This window comes from Dermacentor variabilis, chromosome 11 (assembly GCF_050947875.1).
Source record: "Dermacentor variabilis isolate Ectoservices chromosome 11, ASM5094787v1, whole genome shotgun sequence".
NCBI lineage: Eukaryota > Metazoa > Arthropoda > Arachnida > Ixodida > Ixodidae > Dermacentor > Dermacentor variabilis.
Window position 1 is genome coordinate 126467573 of NC_134578.1, and position 23911 is coordinate 126491483.

General features: G+C 44.2%; 1 protein-coding gene across 1 annotated transcript; it reads left to right on the forward strand.

Moving 5' to 3' along the window:
• The first annotated feature begins 15607 nt into the window (after positions 1-15607).
• LOC142563511 (uncharacterized) lies at positions 15608-21668 on the forward strand. The gene is made up of 4 exons (XM_075674058.1): positions 15608-15629; positions 17763-17857; positions 20090-20312; positions 21470-21668. Exons 1-4 carry the CDS (start codon positions 15608-15610, stop codon positions 21580-21582), a joined length of 453 nt encoding a protein of 150 aa, XP_075530173.1. The 3' UTR covers positions 21583-21668.
• Positions 21669-23911: the final 2243 nt, after the last annotated feature.

Below are 23911 nucleotides of genomic sequence, written 5' to 3' on the forward strand. Positions count from 1 at the left end.
TTGAATTGGCCAAATTGTGCTCTTGCTGGAATCAAACACAGGTGCACCATCACTGTTAAAGGTCAATGTGATGTCACTCCATGCCATGTTTATCTGCTTTCGTACACTACGGTACAGACTTCCATCGGTGAGGTCAGAAAATAGGCCTGGCACTAGAGGTCCTGATGACAGCTTCTGCAAGTTAGTGTGGAGCGTTCTGCCAACTTGTTTCAAGAGTTCCAGCAACTGCTGCTTCAAGTTAAACATTAAAAAGAAACTCCCAGTACTCATTAACTCTTGAAGCCTCTTTTCAGCACCACAGGAAGCACAGGTTACAGTGGACTTGTTTTTGGCATCGCAAGATAGTCCGAGGTATTTATGGCAGGCTTGACAATATAAGTGTACCCTCAACGCTTCTTTTTTGCTTTTCCACAACTTTCTGAGGGAGTAGGTAGTGCATGGTACAACTTTCTCCCCAAATTGGGCATTGATCAGAGTTAAAAGTCCTTGAACTTGTGCCCATGTCAGTCCTGCAGTGACAATATATGTGAGCACAAGCAGGAAAGCTTCTGCTTTTGTTGTTGCCTGATGAGGTAGGGTTTCCCGTCTGAGTTTCGCAAAATACTTCATGAAATCGTCATCTCCTGCAGCTTCAGTCCCAGTTCCTTCGTCATCATGTATCTGTGCACTTTCTTCATCATTGCTGTCCGTTTCATCTGTTTCTTGAGGATCACTATCCGAGCTCAACTGGGAAGCAAAGTTCAGTTCACTACCGCTGAAGCTTCTTGCATCTTCATCACAATGAACATCTCTTTCACTTGCAGCTTGGCTAATTTCCTCTTCTACAGAACTAGCAATTGCACTCGCATTTGCACCAGCAGATATTTCTGCTAGGCTGGAGCTGTTCTGCCTTGAATTATCACTGTGGTCTTGAGTGATATTGCCACAAGTGGAATCTGTGGGAAGGCTGTTCAGGTTTGCTGGCGTGTTCTGAAACAACATGGAGCAAAGAAAAAATGGAACACCATCGCACATACATCCTTTGAAACATAAGTGTTCTATCCCAAAATGCTGCTGAAATAACGCTTTGAGGAATGTTGACACATTGGTAATTTGTGCAAAGCAGAGTTATGTATTGGACCACGAATAAAATGCGAAGAGGGCTGCGTCTGATTTTTGAAATTGTTATTGTTTATATTCAATTCCGGAAACAACAGTAATTACCTGCATATCTAAAGGAATGCCTTACGTCCTCAGCTCCAGGATGTGCCGTGGTTAATGGCCACTACTTTTTGCACCTTCAGCGCACTGACTCTGCATACAGGCATTTTTAGACGAAACAACTCCTGCTGTTTTACATGTAAAACCTAAGATCTGATTGTTAGCCACACCACAGTGGGGGAGTAATGTGCACTTAAACTTAAGTACACAAGTATTCCTGCATTCGGCTTACATTGAAATGCAGCCACCGTGGTGGGGATCCATCATCAATTTCATTTTAAGGTGAAAGCCTTAGATGTCTCGTTTCACGGTCGCGTTGCGATATACACAAAATATCACATGACCCAAAGATGGCCAGAAGCAAACCAAAGCATGTCCAGCAATGTATAAGAGATGATTAACGATTGGTTAGTGATTGGATTAAGGTGGATTAGAGTGTATTAAGGATGATTTGGGGGTGAATTAAGGTAAATGTACAATGATTATGTTGGGTTAAGGTCGATTAAGATGTATTAATGAATGTTAATGCGAAGTAAGGTTAAGTTGGACGAGGGAGGATTAACGTGGATTAGGATGCATCAAGGTGAATTACAGTAGGCTTTACAAGGCGTTCACATCCGTGTCTCTTAGGCGATCGGTATGGGCACCTTGGGCTTTTTTTATTATTTTAATTGAGCTCAACATCGCAACGCCATTGCCTACCGCGGCGGGTGCCGGTGTCGCGCTGTTGCGTGTTTCACACGCCAGTAAACGGTATTTAAAGAAACTATAACAGCAATGGCGCAACACAGAAAATGCCACGTGAACCACACGTAATCCTTTCGATAATCATGCCGGCTGTAAAGAAGTCGCTAGGTGTGTACTTTTCGTAACACATCCCATACATATGCTTCTTAGTAACCGCTCTTAATTTCGTGTTTGCACTCCAGTGAATCATATCTAATTAAGCGAATTGCATACAGTAGTAGCGGTGGTAAGAGTGGTTCGTTTCGACACGTCTTCCGAGTTTGCCTTGGAACTTGGCTGCTCGACCCAGGCTGCAGATACTGCCGGTAACGTTTCGGCGGTATTTGAGACATTTCCTTCACTACTATACACCTGATTACAACGAAGGCGCCAAATAAAATAACGGGCGTAGGAAGGAGACACGAGACAACCACCAGCACGTGCTCAGTACTATATGCCGCCAAACGTGCGTCAGAATACGGTCGTTCCTTGCCACAAGAGGATGGCTGCACAAATGGATGGATGTATTATTGTTTCCTACATGGAGGAAGGGTGGATAAGTGGATGGATACTATGAGCATCCCCATTGGAACGGGGTGGTGGGTTGTGCCCCTAAGCTATTGTATTGCCTTAAGTCCCATGTTAAAAAAGAGAAGGATAACCCATGATGAATTCTGATAACCTAACTTTCTGAACTGCTATTGTGAACTTTGTTTTTGTCATAAAGGTAAAAAAGGAAAGCACAGGCAAGAGCCCTCGTGTGTAGCAGATAAACGAAAGCCTTCAAAGAAACGTCGGCTTTATTGTCGATGTAAATCTACTTGCTACAAACGGCATTTATAAGCTCCTTACAGTGAAAACATTTTGCTGGTTTTCTACCAAAAAATGGGATGAATCTCGTGATGTATGCATGAATATGGGTACAAAATATTACGTATACTTCCTTCGCTGTCTGTGCATGTTATAGGCATCAGCAAATTTTCTTCTTGTTGTGCCTGTTATACTACATCCTGATATGGCCCCTGTATTTGAAGTTATCGTAGCTTTCGATTCCACGCACGCGGCGTGTTAATTAAGTATTGACTACGTTAGGAAGTCATATGCATTATTAAAAGAAACCTACCACATGGTCTGCAATTTTGTTCGCAGCTGTAGTTTCTTACACATGCCATAGAAACGCGCTTGCTTTTAATCCTTCTCTCAATACATATTCATTCACTTCATTCGCATAAAGGCTAAACTGTTGCAAGAAACGCCATGTCCCTGCATGACCGTGCACTGCGAGTGACCCCGCTCCCAAACATCAAATATGTGCACACATACGTATATGTATATTTGTGTACAAGCTTTTGCGCTAGGTGCTGAACGGCAGACTCTGAATGATCTAGTTTTGGGTATGTTGACGCATTTACGGCTGGGATACAAGTCACGAGTAAAAGTGATGCAGTATTACAGGAGGCCTCGAAGCGAATTAGTCCTAGCTATAGTTTGATGTCAGCTGCATCCCTCGTTTCATGGGGATCTGCTGGCGGGCTGGCTGCATGAAGGAAGGAAAAAAGGTTTATGGCAATGTAAGACAGACATGCAAACATGAAAAAAATAATAAAAAATGCCGAGAAAGACGAAAAGGGTGGGGCAAACGGCGGTGTCTGTCTTGCCCTTTTCGTTACTTGTGCCTGTGTTTGCAAGCCTTCCTTCTAGTGACATGATTCCATACCAAGGCACTCGAATTTATTTCACTGGAAAAAACAACTTTTCTAGTGGCTTGACGAGTGAACGGGGAGGGGGCGTCGAGGTGGACGCCGCCAAGCTCGCACAAAAACACAGTATATAATTCCCACCGCTTTGTAATGTGTCCCGTTTATTCAAGCTAGCCCAACATTCTAACTAACTGCGACACTCCGCCTGTGCCGCCTCTACGATGCAGAGAACTAAATCCAGCGCATAATTGTAAAATATAAAGTGTTATATGACTTGCAGTGGTGTACGTATGATTACTGCTTTTAGAACACTGCGCCTTTTGGTGTTTTTGGTTTCGTTTTTACAATCAATAACCACTAGGGGCGCGATTGTAATGGTTCGGATTTGATCGCTCCCCTGAAGTCATATCCATAGCTCAACGTTGTGCGCGTGGCCTGCGTGGTGTGTGTTTTGTTGGAATTGCCCTGCTACGCACGTGCTTCAACAAATCACTCTGGTTCTCTGGTCAGTGGTGCGATCTCAGAAAACAAAATGCTCGTGTGCGTCCAATATGAAGTGGACGGAACGACTGAAGTTGTTCAGCCTGATTCCATCCGCGACTTTCGCCCGACAAGCGTCGCCGATTTTGACTGCACTACATTGTATGATGTGTGGTGGACCGGCGACGACTACATCTCCGGCGGCTACTATAAAGCCAAATTGCTCCACCTGACAGGTAAGCCGCTACACAAACTGTACAGTATCGGTACATATAGTGATATTGGGTTGCCAAAAGAGTTAAATGAAAGAAAACATTGAGTCCAATTGGGGTTTTCAACGGGGCCCAATTGCTCGCAATTGGAGATCACTGCAGATCCAAGTTCCTACATTTAGACATCATTGGGGTTCAAAATGCCAATTAGACCTAATTTTAATTAAGTGGCTAAGCAATCCCGGGAAAGAAAACCTTAAAGATATAATGTGAGCAGTCAGATATGGAGAGCTATTTGTGAAGTTCAAAATCTGCATTTAAACTGACGATTTGTTTGAACCACTGGCATCACTTGGTCAACCAAATTTTGCTTGCATATATAGCACCTGACATAATAAACCGGTGAATGGCGGATATGTCATTGAAGAGAACTACCATTGCGTGTTCATGCATGACTAAGAATCTTGAATGGAGTTTCAAGTTTATCTGCGGCGTATGAAAGTTAAGACTCATCTAGGGCATCTTTTTCCATAATTGTCCCAACGAGTCCATTGAGAGATAAGTTGAGCGACCCAATAAATACAATTGTGTTAAAAAAAAAACTCAAGGACTGGGCAAATTTCAAATAATAACTGTTTATTTTTTGATAGGGAAATATGGTACAAATCTCAGTGCACGGGCTCTGAAAGTGCGAATGTTGATGCGGTGCTCTGAAAACAACTGTTGTAATTTGCAGAAATGCGTTTGCATTCTTGGCTCTCCCACTTGAGTGAAAAGAAAAAAGAATAAAAAAAAAGCAATAGCTTAGTTAAGGACAAAACAGCTCACATAACGTGGCAGACATTTGTTTAAAGTTCGTATGGCATTACACGAGTCTAACACACATGCACAATACTAGTAATGTTAATTTCCTCTTAGGTAGTTCTTGCAGGTAAAATTTGAATGAATTTGAAATCTCGCTATTGTAGATAATTGCAATGCTTGTCAATAGATAGATGTCAGACGTAACATGCATGGTGAACACTTAGAGCGCATCCTTTATTGTAATGTTACATTTGTGTTGCAAGATACTAAAAAGAAAAACAGTTGTCATCTGTTGACCCTTTTCACGGCAATCCTGTGGGCACTGCCATGTTTGATCACATGATGGTGTGTCCGTTGCTTGCCACCGTTGCTTCTGTGTTTATAATGGATGCATATGACACCGGTGTGGCTCTGTAAACCTTTGTTTCGGCGGATGTCGTAGACGATGACTGGGTGGACAACACGCAAAGCTTTCGCTAAAGATTCACAGGACACGTTTTCAGAGATTTCATGGTTCGTTACACTTTGTCCAAGCGATGCGAGTAGTGTATATGGTGCTTGTAATAAAAGTGGGGCTAAAAATGGATTCCAAGCTATCCTAACTTTCCACTTACAAAGTGAATCAGTATCACTGTGTTTAGCTCTTCGTGATTTATTTAGCAAATACTTTTAAGCAGCAGCTTGTCACATCTCTGGCTCAGTAAAGTTTCCTTGGTGTTCACCGTCTAATTGTTTATTTTCTGCCTGATCGCTTGCGGGTGTCCTCAGTTGTGATAGATTTGTTCTTGCTGTGCACAGGTCTTGGAACGTAGCCGTTCTATACATTGTAATGGCTTGTAGTATCGCTATGACTTGCTTACTCCTGTGAACTGTCAAAATAAATTCACCTTCGACCATTCGTGTGCTGTCAGTGTAGTCCGTCATTTATTGTGCGCATTTATTAAAGTGTGCGCCCATTCACTTATTGATGCGAAAGCATTATGCTGCTCATGAAGTGGAAAATCCGGCGGCATGGCTGGATATGGTACAAAAAAATGTATGGGCACTTTGTTGAGCTAAACTACAGTAGGCAAAAGCCTATCTATGACTGCCTCTTTGTCTGAAGTGTATGACTGTTGTTTCAGTCGCATCCGTTCATTGGCTTTCAACCTTCTTGTGTTGGGAGACTATGGAAGGCGCTGTTCCTTTTCACTTGAATGTTGCCGCTGGACAACACCCAGTTGCATTTCCGACAGTTGATCGCACAGAAGCAGGTCAGAAGAGGTAATGGTTTCGTATTTGCGTGCTTTCGCTGAGGCAACGTGCGGCACACCGTCGAAAGTGCCATCTCGTTTCTCTAGAGCAAACTGCTTCGTGAAAAGGGCCAATACTGTGAGTGTTGTGTATGTATTGTACAATATTTTATGTCTGTAGTCATATGCCACTGCCTTCTGGTGCCATGCAGAAACGTCAGAGGAAATGGATTTATTCCTCAGCAAGAGGCCTAGGAAGGCCATGAACTCCAATGAATCAAAAGGAAAGAAGAGGACAAAAGGGAAGGTATGATTACCCAACACTTTCTTCTTTTTTGGCATTTATGTATTGGACTACACTGTGACACATACTGCCTGGTCTGCTCGATGAAAGCACATAAGTTCTGCCGATTGGGTCCGTGCACCGAACACATTTGGCCATCATTATGTGCCAACTTTCATTGCACACCTAGTGCAATGTGCAATTTACTGTATAGAAAAGCATGGTTGAGAGAGAACTGTAGAAGCAAATATACAATAACTTCATTTTAGCATAGCTCTTTTGTTTGCTTATATCTTAGAGTCCCTTAGTGAACTTGCTGCTCCAATGTGCTGGGGAGAGTATGAATGCTAGCTTTGAAATGTCTTCCAACATTTATCTTCAAATTGAAAAGCGCAATGTGATATTATAAATTAGTCAGGAACAACTAAAAGCCATTTTACCTGCTTTCAATCTTAATAAAAATACGTGAGCTGTAATTGTAATATTGCGAAGTGTTTATGGCCTGTTAATGCTCTCTCTATCCAAATGGTGGTCTGGAATCACACTGTCACAAGTGGAAGTTTAGACATCATTGTAAATTTATACTTGTTGAGTTTCAAAGGCTTACTTTATGTATGTGATATATTATTTCTGTGAAAGGCAATAAGCTTTGCGCTTTTAGTGTATTGCCGCAACAATCATTGCTTCTTTTTTAATAATACTGCAGCCCACACCATCAACAAAGCAGCTTCGTCTGGGAACACAAAGCACTGTTGAGGCGGAGCTTGCAGCTCACATTGCAGGAGTTGCCACACCTAACTGCACATGTTGCAGTGACGGCTGTGCAGTGCATGGCCAACTAGACGAAGCGAGAAAAGAAAATGCTCTTCTGAGAGAGGAGCTACTTGCTCAGAAATCGAGCTTCCTCAAAAAAATAGAGGAGCTCGAGAAAAAGTTAAATAGCACTCTGCATCTCAATGTAGAGCTTCAGAAAGCATTGACGTCGAAGATTTTTGCAAGTGGTGAGTGACCTTTGCATGTTCTTATGATAGTGTTTTACATAAAATTCCACCCAGCGGGGGGGCCACCCTCTCCCCCTTTGAAGTTAGGCAGCATACCCCCCTCAATCACCGCCCACGCCACCACTCCTCACACACATTCCTAAAGCGCCGACAAATCAATCTATTCGGCGGCCAACATTTTGCTGCCTTTTACAGCAAAAGCTGTGTACGACTAACATTTCATAGCTTTTTCGGTGCCCATCAACAGGAAAAGTCATCATGTGGGCCGATCCTGGTGATGTACAAGAAGGGTCCAAGCTCAGTGGCACATACCCCTGTGGGCTCGGGAACCTGAACCACCCTTCAAAATCTTCGGGATGGGCCCACGTATGGGGAGTACTTAAAGCCTGCTTCACCTCCGCAATGGGTCGGCCCGGCATAGCACTACCATCGAGATTGGCCCACATATAGGGAGTGCTTAATGCCTGCTTCACCTTTGCCGCTGGTAGACCCAGCATTGCACTACCTTCGAGCCGACCCGCAGCGGAGGTGAAGCACTTTGCTTTTTCTTTGATAGCTTTGACTGTCGTCTGCTCTCGCTGCGATTCCATTTTCACAGAGTGGAATGGTCATCTATTTTTTCACTCCTTTTCGATGGCGGTAGTTATCGGCATCTCCTGGGGTGTGAAGGCTGGTTTTCTCATCAATTCGGTGCCCGCGCGATTAACTTGTGATGAGTTCAGTTGTCACCATATGTTCAACGATCATGCACATCGCTGTTGCTTCGTTAGGTCAACCTTCTTTGTTTAGGCTGATCCAGGGACCAGAAAAGGGATTCGGTTCGCAGTCAGCTGGTGTGTACACTCATGGAACGAGTAGTGGCCGGAGAAAATGCCAGTTGCGTTTAACTTTTCCTTTTGCTTCATTATTTCCTCAACTAATGGCTCGCCGCGATGCTGGCAGATCCTTGGAACCATATACCCGTGATATGGGTTAGATAAGGTGGAAAATAAATTAATGGAGAGAGCATCCATCATAAGGCCCTGCAGTAACAGTTAAACCCATAAGCAATATGACTGTCACTTGTTACCTCGTATGGCTTTTCCCTAATTGTATAGCACTTTTCGTGCAATATTGGCAGCTGGAAACAAGCATCGCAAGGAGCTTTTTCTGATTTTGGCTCCAGATATCTATCACCTTCGTTTATCCATACACCAAAGTATTTGTATTTGTTTACATGAGCTGTAACCTTACTCGAGGACGCTGTGAACAGCGCCGCTTGCGGCAGCAAATGAAAATGTTGCCAGGCAGGGCGTTCGCGTAAGTGATTCAGTTTCAGTTTATTGTTCATTCAAGATACATAGTTGTTAGCAGTATACAGGTGAGGGTCCCCAAGTCAAACAACTGCAGCGGGACCCTCGGTTGAGTAATTAAGCGATGTACTAATGGAGAGAGCCAAGGCAACAGCCAAACAGGAAGGAGAAGCAAAAATTAACAAATTATACCGTTCGTGAAAATATTTATGGATCAACATCTTTTTATTTAAAAAGGAAGTAGATAAAACGCTGCCGGAAGCGGAGAATAATTCTGTGTGTTTTGTGACATTTGTACCATTATAAGTAGAGCTACCTGACGTAGCCACTTCTCTGCTGTGCTAATGTGGGCGTTTTTCTGACCTTCCGCGGTGTGCACAGTACGTCTAGAACCGCAATGTCCTGCGCTCCATGCGGTTGCACGTGACTGGTGACTACGCATCGTTAAGCAACTTCCCAAATAACAATACGAGTCGGTTTCGGCACTTAAATTGGTACAGCAGTAAATGAGGGTTCCAAAAGAACTGCGATTGTTCTGCAAATATATATATATATATATTTCTCTATGATTCTTCCAGAGCTAATTCCAAAAACGCCAATACAAATCTTTATTTTACACTTCTGCTTGTTTAGTTGTTCTTCGCAGTGTTCTTCCGGCGCTTCTGTCTTGCGCGGGTTTATTTGATGAGGTTCCTTGTTTGCCAAGTAAAGGAGCGGTGTATATTACAGGCGTACCTGTGAGGTACACCTTAGTTCAATTCTATTTTGCAGGTTTACGCATCTTTATGGCGAATGCTGGGCATTATTCACATTTGTACTGGTAAAGGTACCTCCGCCCTCATTTGCATAGAAAAACTGCCTTCAGTGGTAGTTCTTTTAGCGCACCATGGTATTCCATGAATATACCACCTGTGTTAACCTGTGTGCAAAGGGCCAGGTTAAGGTCGGTTTGATTCACCTGCACCACAGGAAACAGTTGACGAGGTGCTACACCATGTCATTTGTTTCAGTGGCGCAGCGATGATGCCATGGGAATCATGTCAAAGGTACAAAAAAGGTGCAGTGCTGGTTCACGATTTTTCTGCTACTTCCCTAGTGATGATGCCGACTTGGTGCAGACACGCAGGTGTGAAGCAGCAGCACAGAAGATGACACAGTACATGAGCGTAAACACTGTTGAAACCTTGTTTTTGGATGTCTGCTGTGCCCAATGGAATGTAGGATGTGCTTCAGCTTCTGAAGGTAACCATACCTGTGGCTCATAACCTCTCAAACTTATGTGGGTGGTGCACATTAGGCTGGCAAAACATAACACCTGCATCGCGTCTGCACCTCAGCATCAATTTCAATTGACATGTGCCTGCACCACTGGAGTTGAGTTTTGCCATTTCTGAACTGCCCGTGCCCCGCTGTGAACTGGTTCAGCGATGCAAGCAAATAAAACGAACCTATAGTTGTCATGGGAAAATCCACTGTTGCATTCAAAGCAGCTGACCTAATCTACGAGTGAGCACCCCTTTCTGGCGTAGAGCAGTGAATCCTAATACACGTTTGGAACACAACCCACACTGCTGGAGCATAGTGAGATTTATCCAGGCTACTGTGTGTGGTCATCCACGTATGCTCTTTGCTGCCAGAAAAGGCATCCTGTTCTACATGCTAATCTTGTTCGAGTTCAGAAGTGTTGGCTTCAGCATTGCTCTCTGTGTCCAATTCATCCCATGAGTCAGAGCGCTCACTATCAAACATCAATAACTATGCCATGTGCCATGGTGAGTTGAGGGCATTTGCCATTACTACAAGAGCCAGAACTACACGGCACCACCAAGCGTAGTGGGAAGTAAAAGACTGAAAAAGCATGCATGAAGGCAGTACGGTGTGTACTTGCTGTTCACTCTGCTGGTTCTTGCGGAGCAGCTTTAAGTGCTCTACAAGATGGTTGCAGCGCAGTATCTGCTCTCAGTTTCATTGGAAGACGTGACTCGTACCATCACTGTCATTGCAACAGTGTTGCTCGAAAAAGAGCAGCGGAAGTTGCATTCACTCCATCATTGGAATTCATCACTAGTAATGTTGAAAATTAGGCTTGTTGTTTCTGTGCTTTGGTTATGCCCTTGTTCCAAGTTTCGCATGTACATTTAGGATAGTGCCTGTATATCTGTTGTAGCACCAGCTCATAGGCAAAGTGAGAAACGAAATGGCAGGCATCAAGCCAGGACAAAATCACTTGGGCGGCAGTGTTTTCATGCACCTATCACCAGTGAAGAAGGGGTAAGGCGTGCAGACACAGACACTAGAGAAGTGGACAGCATGAATTCCAACTATCAACTGAAGGAAGCACCGAGGTGAAATAAGAAAAAAGACACAAGACTCATCTGCACATGCCCTGGAATGGTAGCAACACGTGTCAGTTGGGTACACGTGCTGACATTCATGCACGTGCGGGTACAATCGGGTACACATGCCAACATTGTAGGCCGGCACGTGTTCTCGATTGACGCGTGGTGCTACCACTTCAGGGCATGCGCAGATGAGTTTTGTGTCTTTCTTATTTCACCTCAGTGCTTCCTTCATTTGATAGTCAGTGTTCGGGTTGTCCACTTCTCTAGTGTCCGTGTCTGCATGCTTTACCCCTTCCTTGCATCATGAATCCTTATCAACTAGCTCAGCTTTCTGTCATTCTATCACCAGTGCTTGTTTTGCACAGACTCTACTTCATACAATGGCATTGCTTATATTGAATTATGTGTAGTAGCCTAACTTTGAACTTTCATGCAAGTTATCGGATTTGTTTCTAAACAACCAAGCAGACTGAGAGTCTGAACTTGAAATGAATTTGAACCGACTCTACTGCCATCAGTTTCCCATGAAAGCAGTATAAGTAAATCTGGCCATGTGTTCAAGACCTACTGGATAAAAGTTATTGTACAAAGAGGTGAATAGTAAAGAAACGCCAGTATCGTCACCTGTTTTTCCTGCACTCTGCCTCTATGTTTACAAATGTACAGCTTACCTATACTCAATAACGTGCCTGATGAGTTAGACTTATAGTGTTGTAATAATAATTTCAGAGAACAAGATCAGTTATGCCCGGTGTTTGGACGTGGCAGTAGATGCAGAAGCTCCTGCACAATCACGGAGCTCTGGTGTTGAAGCAAAAGGCAAGCTACATATGTGGTTCATTTTCCAAGTTTAGTTTTTGTTGTCTTCATTTCACTATACTATCGTACCAATTTTTTTTTTACTTCACCAGAAAAAAACCGGGCACCTGCATTTAATCTATACAGTTAAATTTTGACCGTTAGATATATTGGCAAAAGTGATTCATGTGTTCAGTCCTGGGATTAAACATTGCAAACATTTCACATAAAATTAAAATTGTGCATTGCAGCTGTTCATGTCTGGGATATAGCCACTTGAAATACATGTCAGACCAGTCATCTTAGAGAATTTATATGCGGTTAGCTGCTGTAAGTTCTCTATACAGGACTCAAGGTACTTTGTGGCTGGGCCAGTGTAGTCGCAAGCAATTTCTTTTCTTTCTCTATTTTATAATTAAGAACTCGGGGCCCCATAATTATGTTGTAGTGTTCTATACGCTAAGGTCTACAACATGTCCAGAATTGGATCTTGCTTTCCCTTTGACAACCAAAAAACAATTAATTTGTCATGTCATTTGCTAGGTTATACATTTACATATCTATGTGCTTGATATCATGTTGAAGGTAGCAGAAACATTGTTGTTGGCACATTATCATTGCAGACTTGGGCTTGCACTCCCGCAGCAGGCCACATTGTGAAACCGACAAGCTGTCACACCACATGGGTGAGAAAACATTTAATGCACATTTGCAGTTTTAAATTAGCTAGCACACTCAGATAAATCTTACTTTTATGGCTGTATGGGTGCTAGTGTACGTTGCCCACATTGTACTAACTTATTGTTTGTATGGTCTTCAGGAACCACTGCAGCTGCGGCTTCAGCTGCCTCTGTCCAGGAATGTGGGTCACAGCAGCTTGGTAAGAGATTTCCTATATGCCACTGTTGCGTAGTTCTTTTTATGGACCACTGGTCATTTGCTTTTAGAGAGCTTCCATCAGGAGCCGCTTGCACAGAGATGTTTATCGGCATTTATATTGATTGAGTTGTAATGAGGTACTTCAGTACTGTAAATTGGGGTCGCAATGTGTCCAGCAGTGTACAAGGAATGTGTGCAGTTGAAAATTCAACACGATACCCACGGTGGTGGCTTATTGGCAATAGCATTGTGCTACTGAGCATGTGCTTGCAAGTTTGATTCCTAGCCATGGCATCTTCATTTCGAAGGGGGCGAAACGCGAGCACACTCATTTATTTAGATTTAGGTGCGGCCAAATTATTCCAGAGTCCTCCACTATGGCATATCTCACAGCTGCAGTGTTGCTTTGGGACGTTGAACCCCATGAATCAATCCATCGAAAGAAGGTCATGTTAAATGCTCAACTGTGTGCTTGTGCCAGGGGTTGTTGGATACAGTGTCGTGCCACCTCGGGCCAGAAGTGCCACATTACCGATAAACAAATTTTCCTGTTGGTAAATGGCTCGAAAGGGGCACCAGGTTTAGACATTGTAAACAAATGTGGTCTCGTTATGGTTGTGCCTGGAAAATAGTACATAGGCTGAAACAGCTGAAAATTCAAGCAAAATTATGCGCTACAGCAAATTAGCAGCGACAGCACAGCTCTTGTTTAATAGGGTTCGTCCGCAGTGCACAAGCTGGCAGAACACCGTGGGTTTCATTTGAAATACAGCCAAGCAAATCTGAAAATATTCCGTGCAGAAAAAAGAAAAGAAAAAGGTAGTGGAGCTCATGACATAAACATACCATGGATACTTGGCTCCAGTATGGGACAAGGCTGGGCAAGAATGTTGTGAATGCTGTTCAGAGCAATCTCTCTCATTGCCTTAGAGAGGGTTACTTGTTTGAAGTCCAGAACAAATTAATCAGCCATATCATTGCAAGGTGCTGCACTGACATGTTTACTTTGGAATATATGAAATTAATGTACAAACACTTACTGGTGTGTTATCATTGCAGAACCTAGCGACAGGCCATCTGGTGCTGGTGACGCGGAAGCTTTTCAGCCCTCGGGTAAGATAGTACTTCATGTACAGGGCCAGTTTTTTCATGTTTGCCATCCTCATATATACTGTTGTTGAGTCTTAATATTCCTTGAAAGTAAAAAATTGTCCTCCACCTTACGCAGCACAAGGCTACAAATTTCTCTGTAGCTTCATGCTACTGAGGTTTTTAGCGCACGAAAAGGGACGAAAGACAGTAGCGAAACGAGGACACAGCGCTAACTTCCAACAATGGTTTTATTCCACAAAGCGGTAGACGCATATATATATAGGTAACACCCACAACCGTACGCATGCGCATATGTACTGATTTTTAGTCAAATGAGACAGCACCGAGACGTGTAATGGAAAGTTAAGATGATATCAAAGATGAAGACCGACCATGCATAGCCATGCATAGCCATTGTTGGAAGTTAGCGCTGTGTCCTCGTTTCGCTACTGTCTTTCGTCCCTTTTCGTGCGCTAAAAACCTCAGTTATGGAATACCAACACGCCCTAACCTACGCTCTTTCATGCTACTGTTGAGTGCATGACATTTTTTTCACTTTCATGAAGCTTCCTATAGTTCACGAATTTTGCAGAACTTCCTTGCGATAAGATTGCATGTTCATTATCTTCAGCACCCAGTACTGCAGCTGTAGCCTTTAAAAGCCCCATAGGATTTATGTCAGACCAGCTTGTAAATATTTCTGTGACACCATTGCTTAGTCGTCATGAACGGATTGTGAGACACTTGATCCTGCTAACCAATATTTTATGTGTGCTCTCGCTAATGCTTATCTAGCCACTTTCACCAATACTCATCTACATACTGTAGCACTTTTCACGAGCACTTGCTCACACGCATCTGTGTAGAAAGCTTTCAGATAAACACACCCTTATCCAGAAGTGCCTTGACTATTTCTAAGCCAACCTTCTTTTTTTCAGGAAATCAACACTATTTCTCGATTTTTGTATGCCTAACCTTTATGAATAGCTTTCTATATTGCAATACAGTAAAACCTTGTCAAACCGTACCCCCTTAAGCATTAGTTTCGTTTTAAAAGTAGTAAAGTCAAATCCCTGGCTCAGCGGCCATTGAGCATAATGTGTTTTGTATCCGCATAAACCGTACCAGCGTATTGCATACGTATCGGTTAACACGTAGTGTTTCCACTTTTCTTTGCTCAAACATGGTGGTACGTTGTCTCCATCGGGCGGCCCGGCAGAACAACAAGCCTCAGAGATAAAAATGGCCTTCAAGCACCCTGTGCGTTTGTGCACAGGGCACAAACGTTTGTGCGAGGTAGCACTGTAGAAGTCACAGGGCGCCTTTTTCATTGCTGGGTGCTGTTCTTGTTGCGACCATTGCGTTCATGAGGCTGATGTGAAGCATAGCTTCTACCACTGTCGGTTCCGAATCGCCCGTGCTGTCGCTTTCCGTGTCGTCCTCATCGCTGTCGTTAGGAGGCACTTTGGCAACAACAGAGGCAACAATGGCAAAATGTCAGAACCCCGTAGCCGACATCTTTTTGCTGTCGCAGTAGCGCTGCTGAGCAACTTCTTCGCATCCCAAATGCCACACACCGTAGTCAAGGGTAAATCCCTGTTGCGTGCCAGCACCGACTTCATGCCACGTTCAATAGTAGAACAATGTCCACTTTTTTTTCTATGCTGAGCACCTTGTGTTTTTATTCGAGCTGTGGCATGACGCGAGTCCTAGCTTGCATGATGCCGCAACCACAGCCACAATGCTCTCTGGCACGACCCCGAATTGATGTTGATGTAGCTTCACATGCAAATGGATAGGGCACATTGGAGGCCATTCTGATCTCTGAGGCTTGTTCTGCCAGGCCGCCCAGTGGGAATGATGCACTGCTGTGATTGCGCCACGAAAAGTGTGAGCACTACGTGCAAACGGATACGTACGCAATAAGCTGGTACGGTTTATGCGGATACCAAATGCATTATGTTAAATGGCTGCTGAGTCGGAGATTTGACTTGGCTACTTTTAATATGAAACTGTTTAAGCGGATATGGTTTAACAAGGTTTTACTGTATCATCAGTTCACTTGATATTTTCTGTTGTCTGTCAATATTTTTAAGTTGTAGACAAACATTCCTGCAGAAACTGTCTATTTGAAGCTTGAGGCTTCTTGGAATAGAGGTTGCATACTACACATTATTTCTGGCACTGTGAGGACAGGAAACCACAGAAGTGCCAGTGGCAAAGCATGTTGGAGCCACTATCAAGCTGGTGAGACCACCAGAGATGGTGAGGCCACCAGCTTTTCACGCCTAATTGTTTATTTGAGCTGAGGAAACATCGAAATACACAATGATTTTGGCATTGAAAAAGGTGGCGGTTGTCAATACAGCCGTCTAATTCCGCACTACAATCTCTAAGACCCCAAGCAACCAGATTTGCAATACATTTTTGTAAACTGCAGCCACAAAAAATTTTTTTTGGAAGCTGGTGCCTCTAGTAGCATAGCATTCACCCAAAAATGACAAAATGACTGCCACGCATTTCAGGTGCACGGTGCATAAAAGAAAATCCTTGGACAAGTGAGGCTCATAACATTTGTTACAACTTAGCTGATGCATTGCTTGGATAATTAGTGGAAATGTGTGCTAGCAGTTATTTAAAGAGAACTAATGAATTATAATTTGGCAAAAAACCTGAATTTTTTTTCGGTTTCTCAAGATGCACAAAGCAGCGCCGAGCAAGTGGTGCCAGACGAGCTCGGTAGGGAACTTTTTCTTAAACATGCTCTTTTGATACATATATATTTTCATGCAAGTATTTTTTTCACGGTACTCGTGATATTCTGTGATCATAAATATTGTGGCATTTTAACCAAATGTCATAATGCGTCTCCTAGGTGCCATTTCCGTCACACGAAGTGCACAAAATCACTGCGTTGGGATGGCGATATTGGTTCCTCTCAACAAGCTTTCTCAGAAGCACTAATTGTAGGCCACCTTTCATGTCATATACATGGATAATTTAAGTTTATTCCCCGACACATAATAGCTTGTAGTATATCCTGTGTATACAGGGTGCCTTGTAATGTGTAAAAGCCATCATTTATTCATCATGCATGCATTCTTTATTTGAGTTTTTTTTTGCGCACATGTGCACTATATATTACAGGTGCCTTTTGTGTAGCAGAGCACCATTTAGAGTTAGCATCTATTCCATAATGAGCCATTAGAAAGCCGCCTGGTTATTAGTTGTTTTGTTAGTTAAAGTAGTGCTGTAGAATGAATTGCCACACATCAGCAGTACTTTGCAGCTAGTAAAAAATTATTCTGAGTACTTATTTATCATTGTCCACAGCTTGAATCATTGCAAAATTATGAATATGGTACCTGAGCTCTAGTAGTCTGTTACAGCTGTTATACATCGCGACAACATTTAGCTTTGCTGCAGTGTGCTCTCAAACTGATGCAACACTGCAAGGTTTTACATATAGGCAGTGCAAGTGAAAGTCTTGAGCAAAGCAACACCAATGAGTGCACAGCACAAAATCAACAGCATGTTGAGAACTGCACACTTTCACTTCATTTATTACTTCGAGAGCTATCGTTGTGAGGATTTATAATTTTGTCAAAACTGTAGTAATTTCTTTTAAAATTTCTGCCAATGTGACTGTATGGTTACTGCCTGACCTTTACTGTCGTCTGTGTCTAATTCTTATCCCTATTAAATGCTTGTTATATACTAGAACCCTGGACCTCACAGGAGTTGGAGGAAGCACTCCTCGATGGTCATTCAGAGGCCATACACACTGTGATTCGCAGTGAAAGGGACAATGGAAAGGTAATTTCATTATGCCTTGAGGGCTGCTTTTTTACTTCATTGAAAGAGCAGTTATGATCCATGAAAACCTGTATTTTCGTGCTAGGCCATGCAGCCTAGTATTTATAGGTACGCTTAGATCTTTGAAAGCATTGCACTGCAATCATATCTTGCATCTACTCACTTGGCAAAACAACAGGGCTGGTGATTTTTTATATTGGCAGCTTCTAAACAGCACCTAAGCAGATGATGTATGCACCCAGGTGGGGTTGATGGCCATGACATAAGTCCTTGCAGAGGTCCTTCCGAGATATTTTACAGCGCAGGTACTGCCTAATCTCGGGGGGGGGGCCATGCCAGGCAAGTGGTAACGGCGCCATCTTCAGTTTTAGTATAAAAAAGATATGGTTGATCCCTCCTTCATAGAAATTTGTAGAACACGAAAGCTAAACATGCCTTGACAGAAGTTGTTGCACGTTTGCTTCGTGAACTCGCAGTTTGCTGCAGTGAAAGGCGCACAATTTGGAGGTCAGCGACCGTGTCGCAGGTTTGCTTGGCACGCGGTGTCCTGTTAGCGTCCAGCTGCCGAGCCGCTTCAGTGAAGTTACGAGCATTTTGTCCCGCTCCGTAGTGTCTTGGGCAGCCAGTTGAGTTGCGATGTGCATAGCTTCAGGAATGCAATTGGCAGCGTGCACTGCCAATGTGCGAAGGTGTTCTGCTTCGTGCTGGCATGTCTCTTGTTGGACCAAAGCGAGATTAACCCTTTGATGTTGTTGCCTTTCTGCGCTGCTTAGCACAGCAGTTTTCTTCGTTGGTGCCGTCATAAGTGAAGCATTAGGTGGTGTGTAAGCACTGATGAGGCATGTTGAAGCTGCACTTTATAGCCGACGAAGCATCACAGGCTAATGGGATAGGAAAGACAAACCATATGCGGAAACTGTGTCGTCAACTCAGCAGAAGGCCTGCACCGCCTACATCAGGCTACACTGCGTTGAAGCCTCCACTGCGCTGAGTCTACTGAAGTTCTTACTGTCAGTGCTCGTGTCACAATGCAGTACTCCACTTCATTGCCCCTAGATGGCGGAGCTTTCTTTGTCAAGAAAGAGCATATTTTACGTTTTCACGCCGATGTCACATCCATTACAGGAAGTTGACGGTGGACTCCGGCATAAAGCACTTTCGTTTCTTAAACACTTCCCTCACATGTTAGTCTTTCACACCGGATTAGACTGTGACGCCTCGCCTACGGAGTGCAGCTTCAACATGCATCGGCAGTGCTTACACACCACCTACGGCTTCACTTACGATGGCACCAACTAAGAAAACTGCTGCACTAAGCCGCGCAGAAAGGCAGCTACGTCAACGAGCAAATCTCGCTTTGGTCCAGCGAGAGACATGCCAGCGTGAAGCAGAACGGGTTTGTGGCGCATGCTGCAAACTCTGCTACTCACATTCCTGAAGCTAAGCGTATTGCAACTGCCCAAAACACTACGGAGCTGGACCAAAATGCTCCTACTTTTGCCAAAGCGACTCAGCAGCTGAACGTCACTCGCCAACATGACACCGCACGCCAAGCAAACCTGCAACACGGCCACCGACCCGCAAATCGTGTGCCTTTCGTTGCGGTGGAGTGTGAGTTCACGAAGTGATTTACTAAAAACCTGTTCAGTTTTGCTTGTATGGTTTTGCAAACACCTATGTTTATGGCGATCTGCGCATTGCTCTGGGGCATGCAGTGCAGTGTCTTTGGCTCGCGAGTCATTCCGCAACTTTCGCTAGCATGGATCTCTGTGCAGTGGTGGGGTGCCATTGATGGCAACTTGCAGCTTAATTCTTCACATACAATAAACATGCAACAGGTTCTGTGAAGACACGTATCACTTCATGCTTAATTGATTCTTATTAAAGAGGGATCAAGCATATTTTTTTAGCTTTTCTTTCCACTTGTATTTCAAATGTCAAATTTTGCCTGGCTAGGCTTTATTAATCAATGCTTCTTATGTAGTCGAAATTTCTTTGCACTTGGCCTTAAAGTCATCCAGGGAACTTTTTTTACAATTTATTGTTTGTGCTGTTTCACTGGTAGGCTCACACTTAAGAAAATGCAGAAATGTGAATTGCTAAAACTCAAGTACGTAGGATGTAATGTCCACCGACACAGGCATATGCAACACATGCTTTGTCAGTGTATACTAGATTGTGTTCATTGCACTTGTAGAAATATAATGCCTAATGTAATTCCTCATATTACAGCTCTATGCAGGGAGCAGTCAATGGCTCGAGAAGGAGGCATGGGGCACTCTGTTCCGGGCCCCGACGGATTCTTTATTTTGCCGCCTGGCCACAAACGCTTTTTGGACGCCCGAGCAACTCAGGAGCCGCAGTGTGACGGGCACGCTTTCAAACAAGTCGCGTTCGAAGGGGGAGACCGAACCAAGGCCTGCATTAACCCCTGAGAAAGTGGCCTCACTAAAAGGTTTGCAACATAGTGTATTAGATCTTATACAGTGACATGCCGTGAAATGTTGTAATTCAGTATAACTCCTGCTTAAGTGAACTGTTGCAACTGGCGTGGTGGACTACTGCACAGTTCGCTTATTCAGATTTTCAAACCTTGGAATGTTCATAAATCATACAAGTTGAGTATGCTGAAGTATTGGACCACAAGCTCCTTGCATGTGTTAGGTTCGCTATGCTTTGTCAATAAAGATAGCTTTCAGTGTGTTTAGTTTAGCTGTGCTGTTTATCACTCAAGAGCTTGGAATCTTCCTATTCTGTCGCACGTGCACAGTGCCCTCGGGAACTGCCTGGGCATCATCACAATACCCTCTTGACAGCTGTAATTATGTGTGATCCCTTGCAAAAGCATTGCAGAAGCTGCTGCGCTTACCTTTCTACCAACGTGCAACTGTCGGGAGGGGTGGGCGATATAATGGCAGAGAGGATTTAGGGAGTGGAGGCAGAGAATTGGTAGAACCGATACAGTCGCGAAACAAGTGAATGACAGCCTGTATACTGCGTAGGCAAACAGTGGTGCACGCAAGGAAACGCTTAACTCGCCACTCTTGTATTGTACTAAACAGTGAAGAAATTAAACATTTGCTGTAAAGATCACCGCTAATATAGTCAGTCAAAGCAAACACCACAGAAAGTTTCGCTTACGTTGATTCCCGCAGTGCAGGCGGGCGATCCACGTAATTTTTTTTTAAGTGAAGCTTTCTTTGCAAACCCTCCTGCACCTCTCTTGCTGACCGTGGCTGCTGCCTGCTGCTGCTGCCTGCTACTTGTGCATTCTCGCCGAATAGCTCACACTTGGCTGTGGGACAGTGCATGCATGCGGACGGTTGCATCTGTGCCTCCTAAGGGAGGTCGGGTACCCTAAACAAATGGAGCAGAAAGCTAGCTTGCCTCTTTCATCCCCTATAACATATGCTGGTTGTATTAACATGTAGGTGCATTGCATTCTTTGGCAACATGTCATCTAAATTCGCTTTGCACTCGCACTGAATAAACACAAACGTGTTTCAGCACTCCAGCCTTACGCATTTATGGGAAGCCTTCCCTGTATACACAGATTCCAACTGATCTTTTTAAAACGTGTTTTTGAATTCGCCATTTGCTTTTTACTTGCAGCTCTCTTCAGCATATGCATGGGCAGCGATGTGCCTAAAGACGCCCAGAGCAAGAGGCTCAAGGACGTGCGCAAGCACCTTGCGCAGAAGCTGGGTGACATGCGGCGCAAATGATCCTTCGTGCCGCCAGCACCCGCCACCCACCTGCAGCAGGTTGACGCCCGCGCCCTCCCTGAGCCATCCCAACCATCTTTGTGTACTGCGGTATTTAAAAAAAGGATGCTGTTCCACTCAACGTGAAAGTTAACTTTCACGTTGAGTGGAACAGCATCCTTTTTGTCATAAGTGGGGAGCACTGATTTGCCAGTGTTTCCCTTGCGTTATTGTTGTTCATCTTCTGTTTGTTTTTGTATGTTTAGCTTTTCTTTTTGTGTCTTGCTTTTCTGTTTCTGTGTATTGCTTTTGTTTATGTTATTTTCTCATGTTTATGCATTGTTTATTTTTCTTGGTTACTCAAGTTAACTTTAGATATGATTTTTTGTAATTTTGTAACATATTGTAGTTCGAGCATTGAGACTGATTATGGCCGATTCTGTTGGGAACGCACACACATTTATTTCAACGAAACTGCAGCCATCTTGGAAGCCCCCTTGAACCCCAGGGTTGCCTTCCTTCATTCCAAAGAGTGCTATATATGGACACTACATCATCCCCTCAGGGAAGGAAAAATCAGTTTTGCTTAAACACGAAGTCTTTCAGGTGCCTAGGTCGTTGCCTGGATCGTTGGAGGTACCGCTGTGAGACGGTCTTGGGAGCTGCTGATATGGCTTGGCTAGGAGTAGCTATGCTGGGGGTTGGAAGGTCACTGTTACTTGGCACAGCTTCATCATCCAAATATGGCATGTCGGTCGGGTCCTGATGTCGTTCCACTTGAACTGTTCTTGCATCTTTGAAGAAACTTGAGTTGCGACAAATCGACACTCCATCTCTGGACGCTGTGATTCTGGAGCCATTGACTTTGGCGACTGTGTATGGGTGTGGGTCATAGAAAGGCGAAAACTTGTTTGACCTGTCCTGTTTACAGAGGACTTGTTGTCCCACACACAGCTGGTTGCTACTCGTATGCCTCCGAGTGTCGACGTGATGTGAAAATGCTCAATTCCCCACACCACGGCCAGCATTTCCCGTTCAATTTGAGAGTAGCGTGCCTCCACAGGAGAAAGAGCACGACTCCCATATGCTACCACTATGGTTTCGCTTCCGGATGTCTGCGTGAGAATGGCACCAAGGCCATGAGGAGCAACATCTACAATGAGTGTGATGTTCTTTCCTGGATCGAAGTAGGCGAGAGTTGTGGCCTCGGAAAGCTTTCTCTTCAGTTCGTTGATTCCGAAGTTGATTCCGAAGTTGAGTCTCTTGTATCGGAAGAGCCCAGCATGTGTGGAGAAAGTGGTGATCACACGGGATGATGCGTCAAGTTCTAGTTGGTGGTACCCATCTTTCAGATCGAGTTTAGAGAATAAGATGGAGCCGTTCAAAGCAACAAAGATGTCGTCCACTGTGGGTGTGACATGTCTCTCACGCTGGATAGCTTGGTTGGCACAGCGAATGTCAACACACATTCGGTACTGCCACAATTGGTGATACCCAGGGGGTTGGTCCTTCAGTCTTTTTGATGATGCCAAGGGACTGTAGCCTTTCGAGCTCTTTTTCCAGTGGCTTTCGCATAGAGAAGAGTATGCGTCTGTGAGGTTGGGCTACTGGTTGAACACTGGGGTCAACATGGAGGTGAACCTGGAAGTCCTTTAGACAGCCCACTCCCTTGAAGAGGTCTGGGTAGGCCATCCTCGGATCCAGTCTGTTCGTAACCTCTCCCACACTATACGTGATCTGGACTAGTCCTAGACGGAAGCTGCAGAGAAACTGAGCAGTGGTGCACAGTCTTCAGACACAACGTAGAGAGTTTCATGGCTGCTGCTCTCCTTGTAGGTCATGACAACATCAAGCTTTCCAAGTAGCGGTAAAGGAGAATTTGCCCCATAAGCAAATACTTTCTTAGATGTCTAGGACAGCGTTTCCTTGCTTAAATGATTTCTTCAGCTGTTCGAACCGACGACAGACACGGTAGCACCAGTATCAATTGTAAAACGGACGTCCTCGCCATCAAGTTTGACGTCCACCTGTGGAAATCCCGTGACTGCGTGACAGTGAGACGAGGTCATGAAAACGTGTTCATCATTGTCAGGGCTGCTGTCCCACACAACTGCGTGTAGGGCTTTGTGTGCTGAACGACACACACTAGCAAAGTGTCCAGTTTTCGCAGTACACCGTTTGCCAAGAGCGGGGCAACTAGAGTGTCCCTTACTGTGAGGCCATGGTTTTCCGCAGTTGTAGCATGTCGCGTTTGCCCGTTGATGGCGCGGAGGCTCACGAGTCCGTGACGGCTCTTTCCCATGGTGCTTCGGCTGATGAGGTCGCGAGGTGCGCTAGGAGTTTACTGCAA

Bases quoted from the DNA above. Each gene is read 5' to 3' on its own strand.
- LOC142563511 (XM_075674058.1), top strand. From the start codon at position 15,608: ATGCCACACACCGTAGTCAAGG. The intron at 15,630-17,762 runs GTAAATCCCTGT...GTTATATACTAG, and splicing joins GCCACACACCGTAGTCAAGG to AACCCTGGACCTCACAGGAG. The intron at 17,858-20,089 runs GTAATTTCATTA...CTCATATTACAG, and splicing joins GTGAAAGGGACAATGGAAAG to CTCTATGCAGGGAGCAGTCA.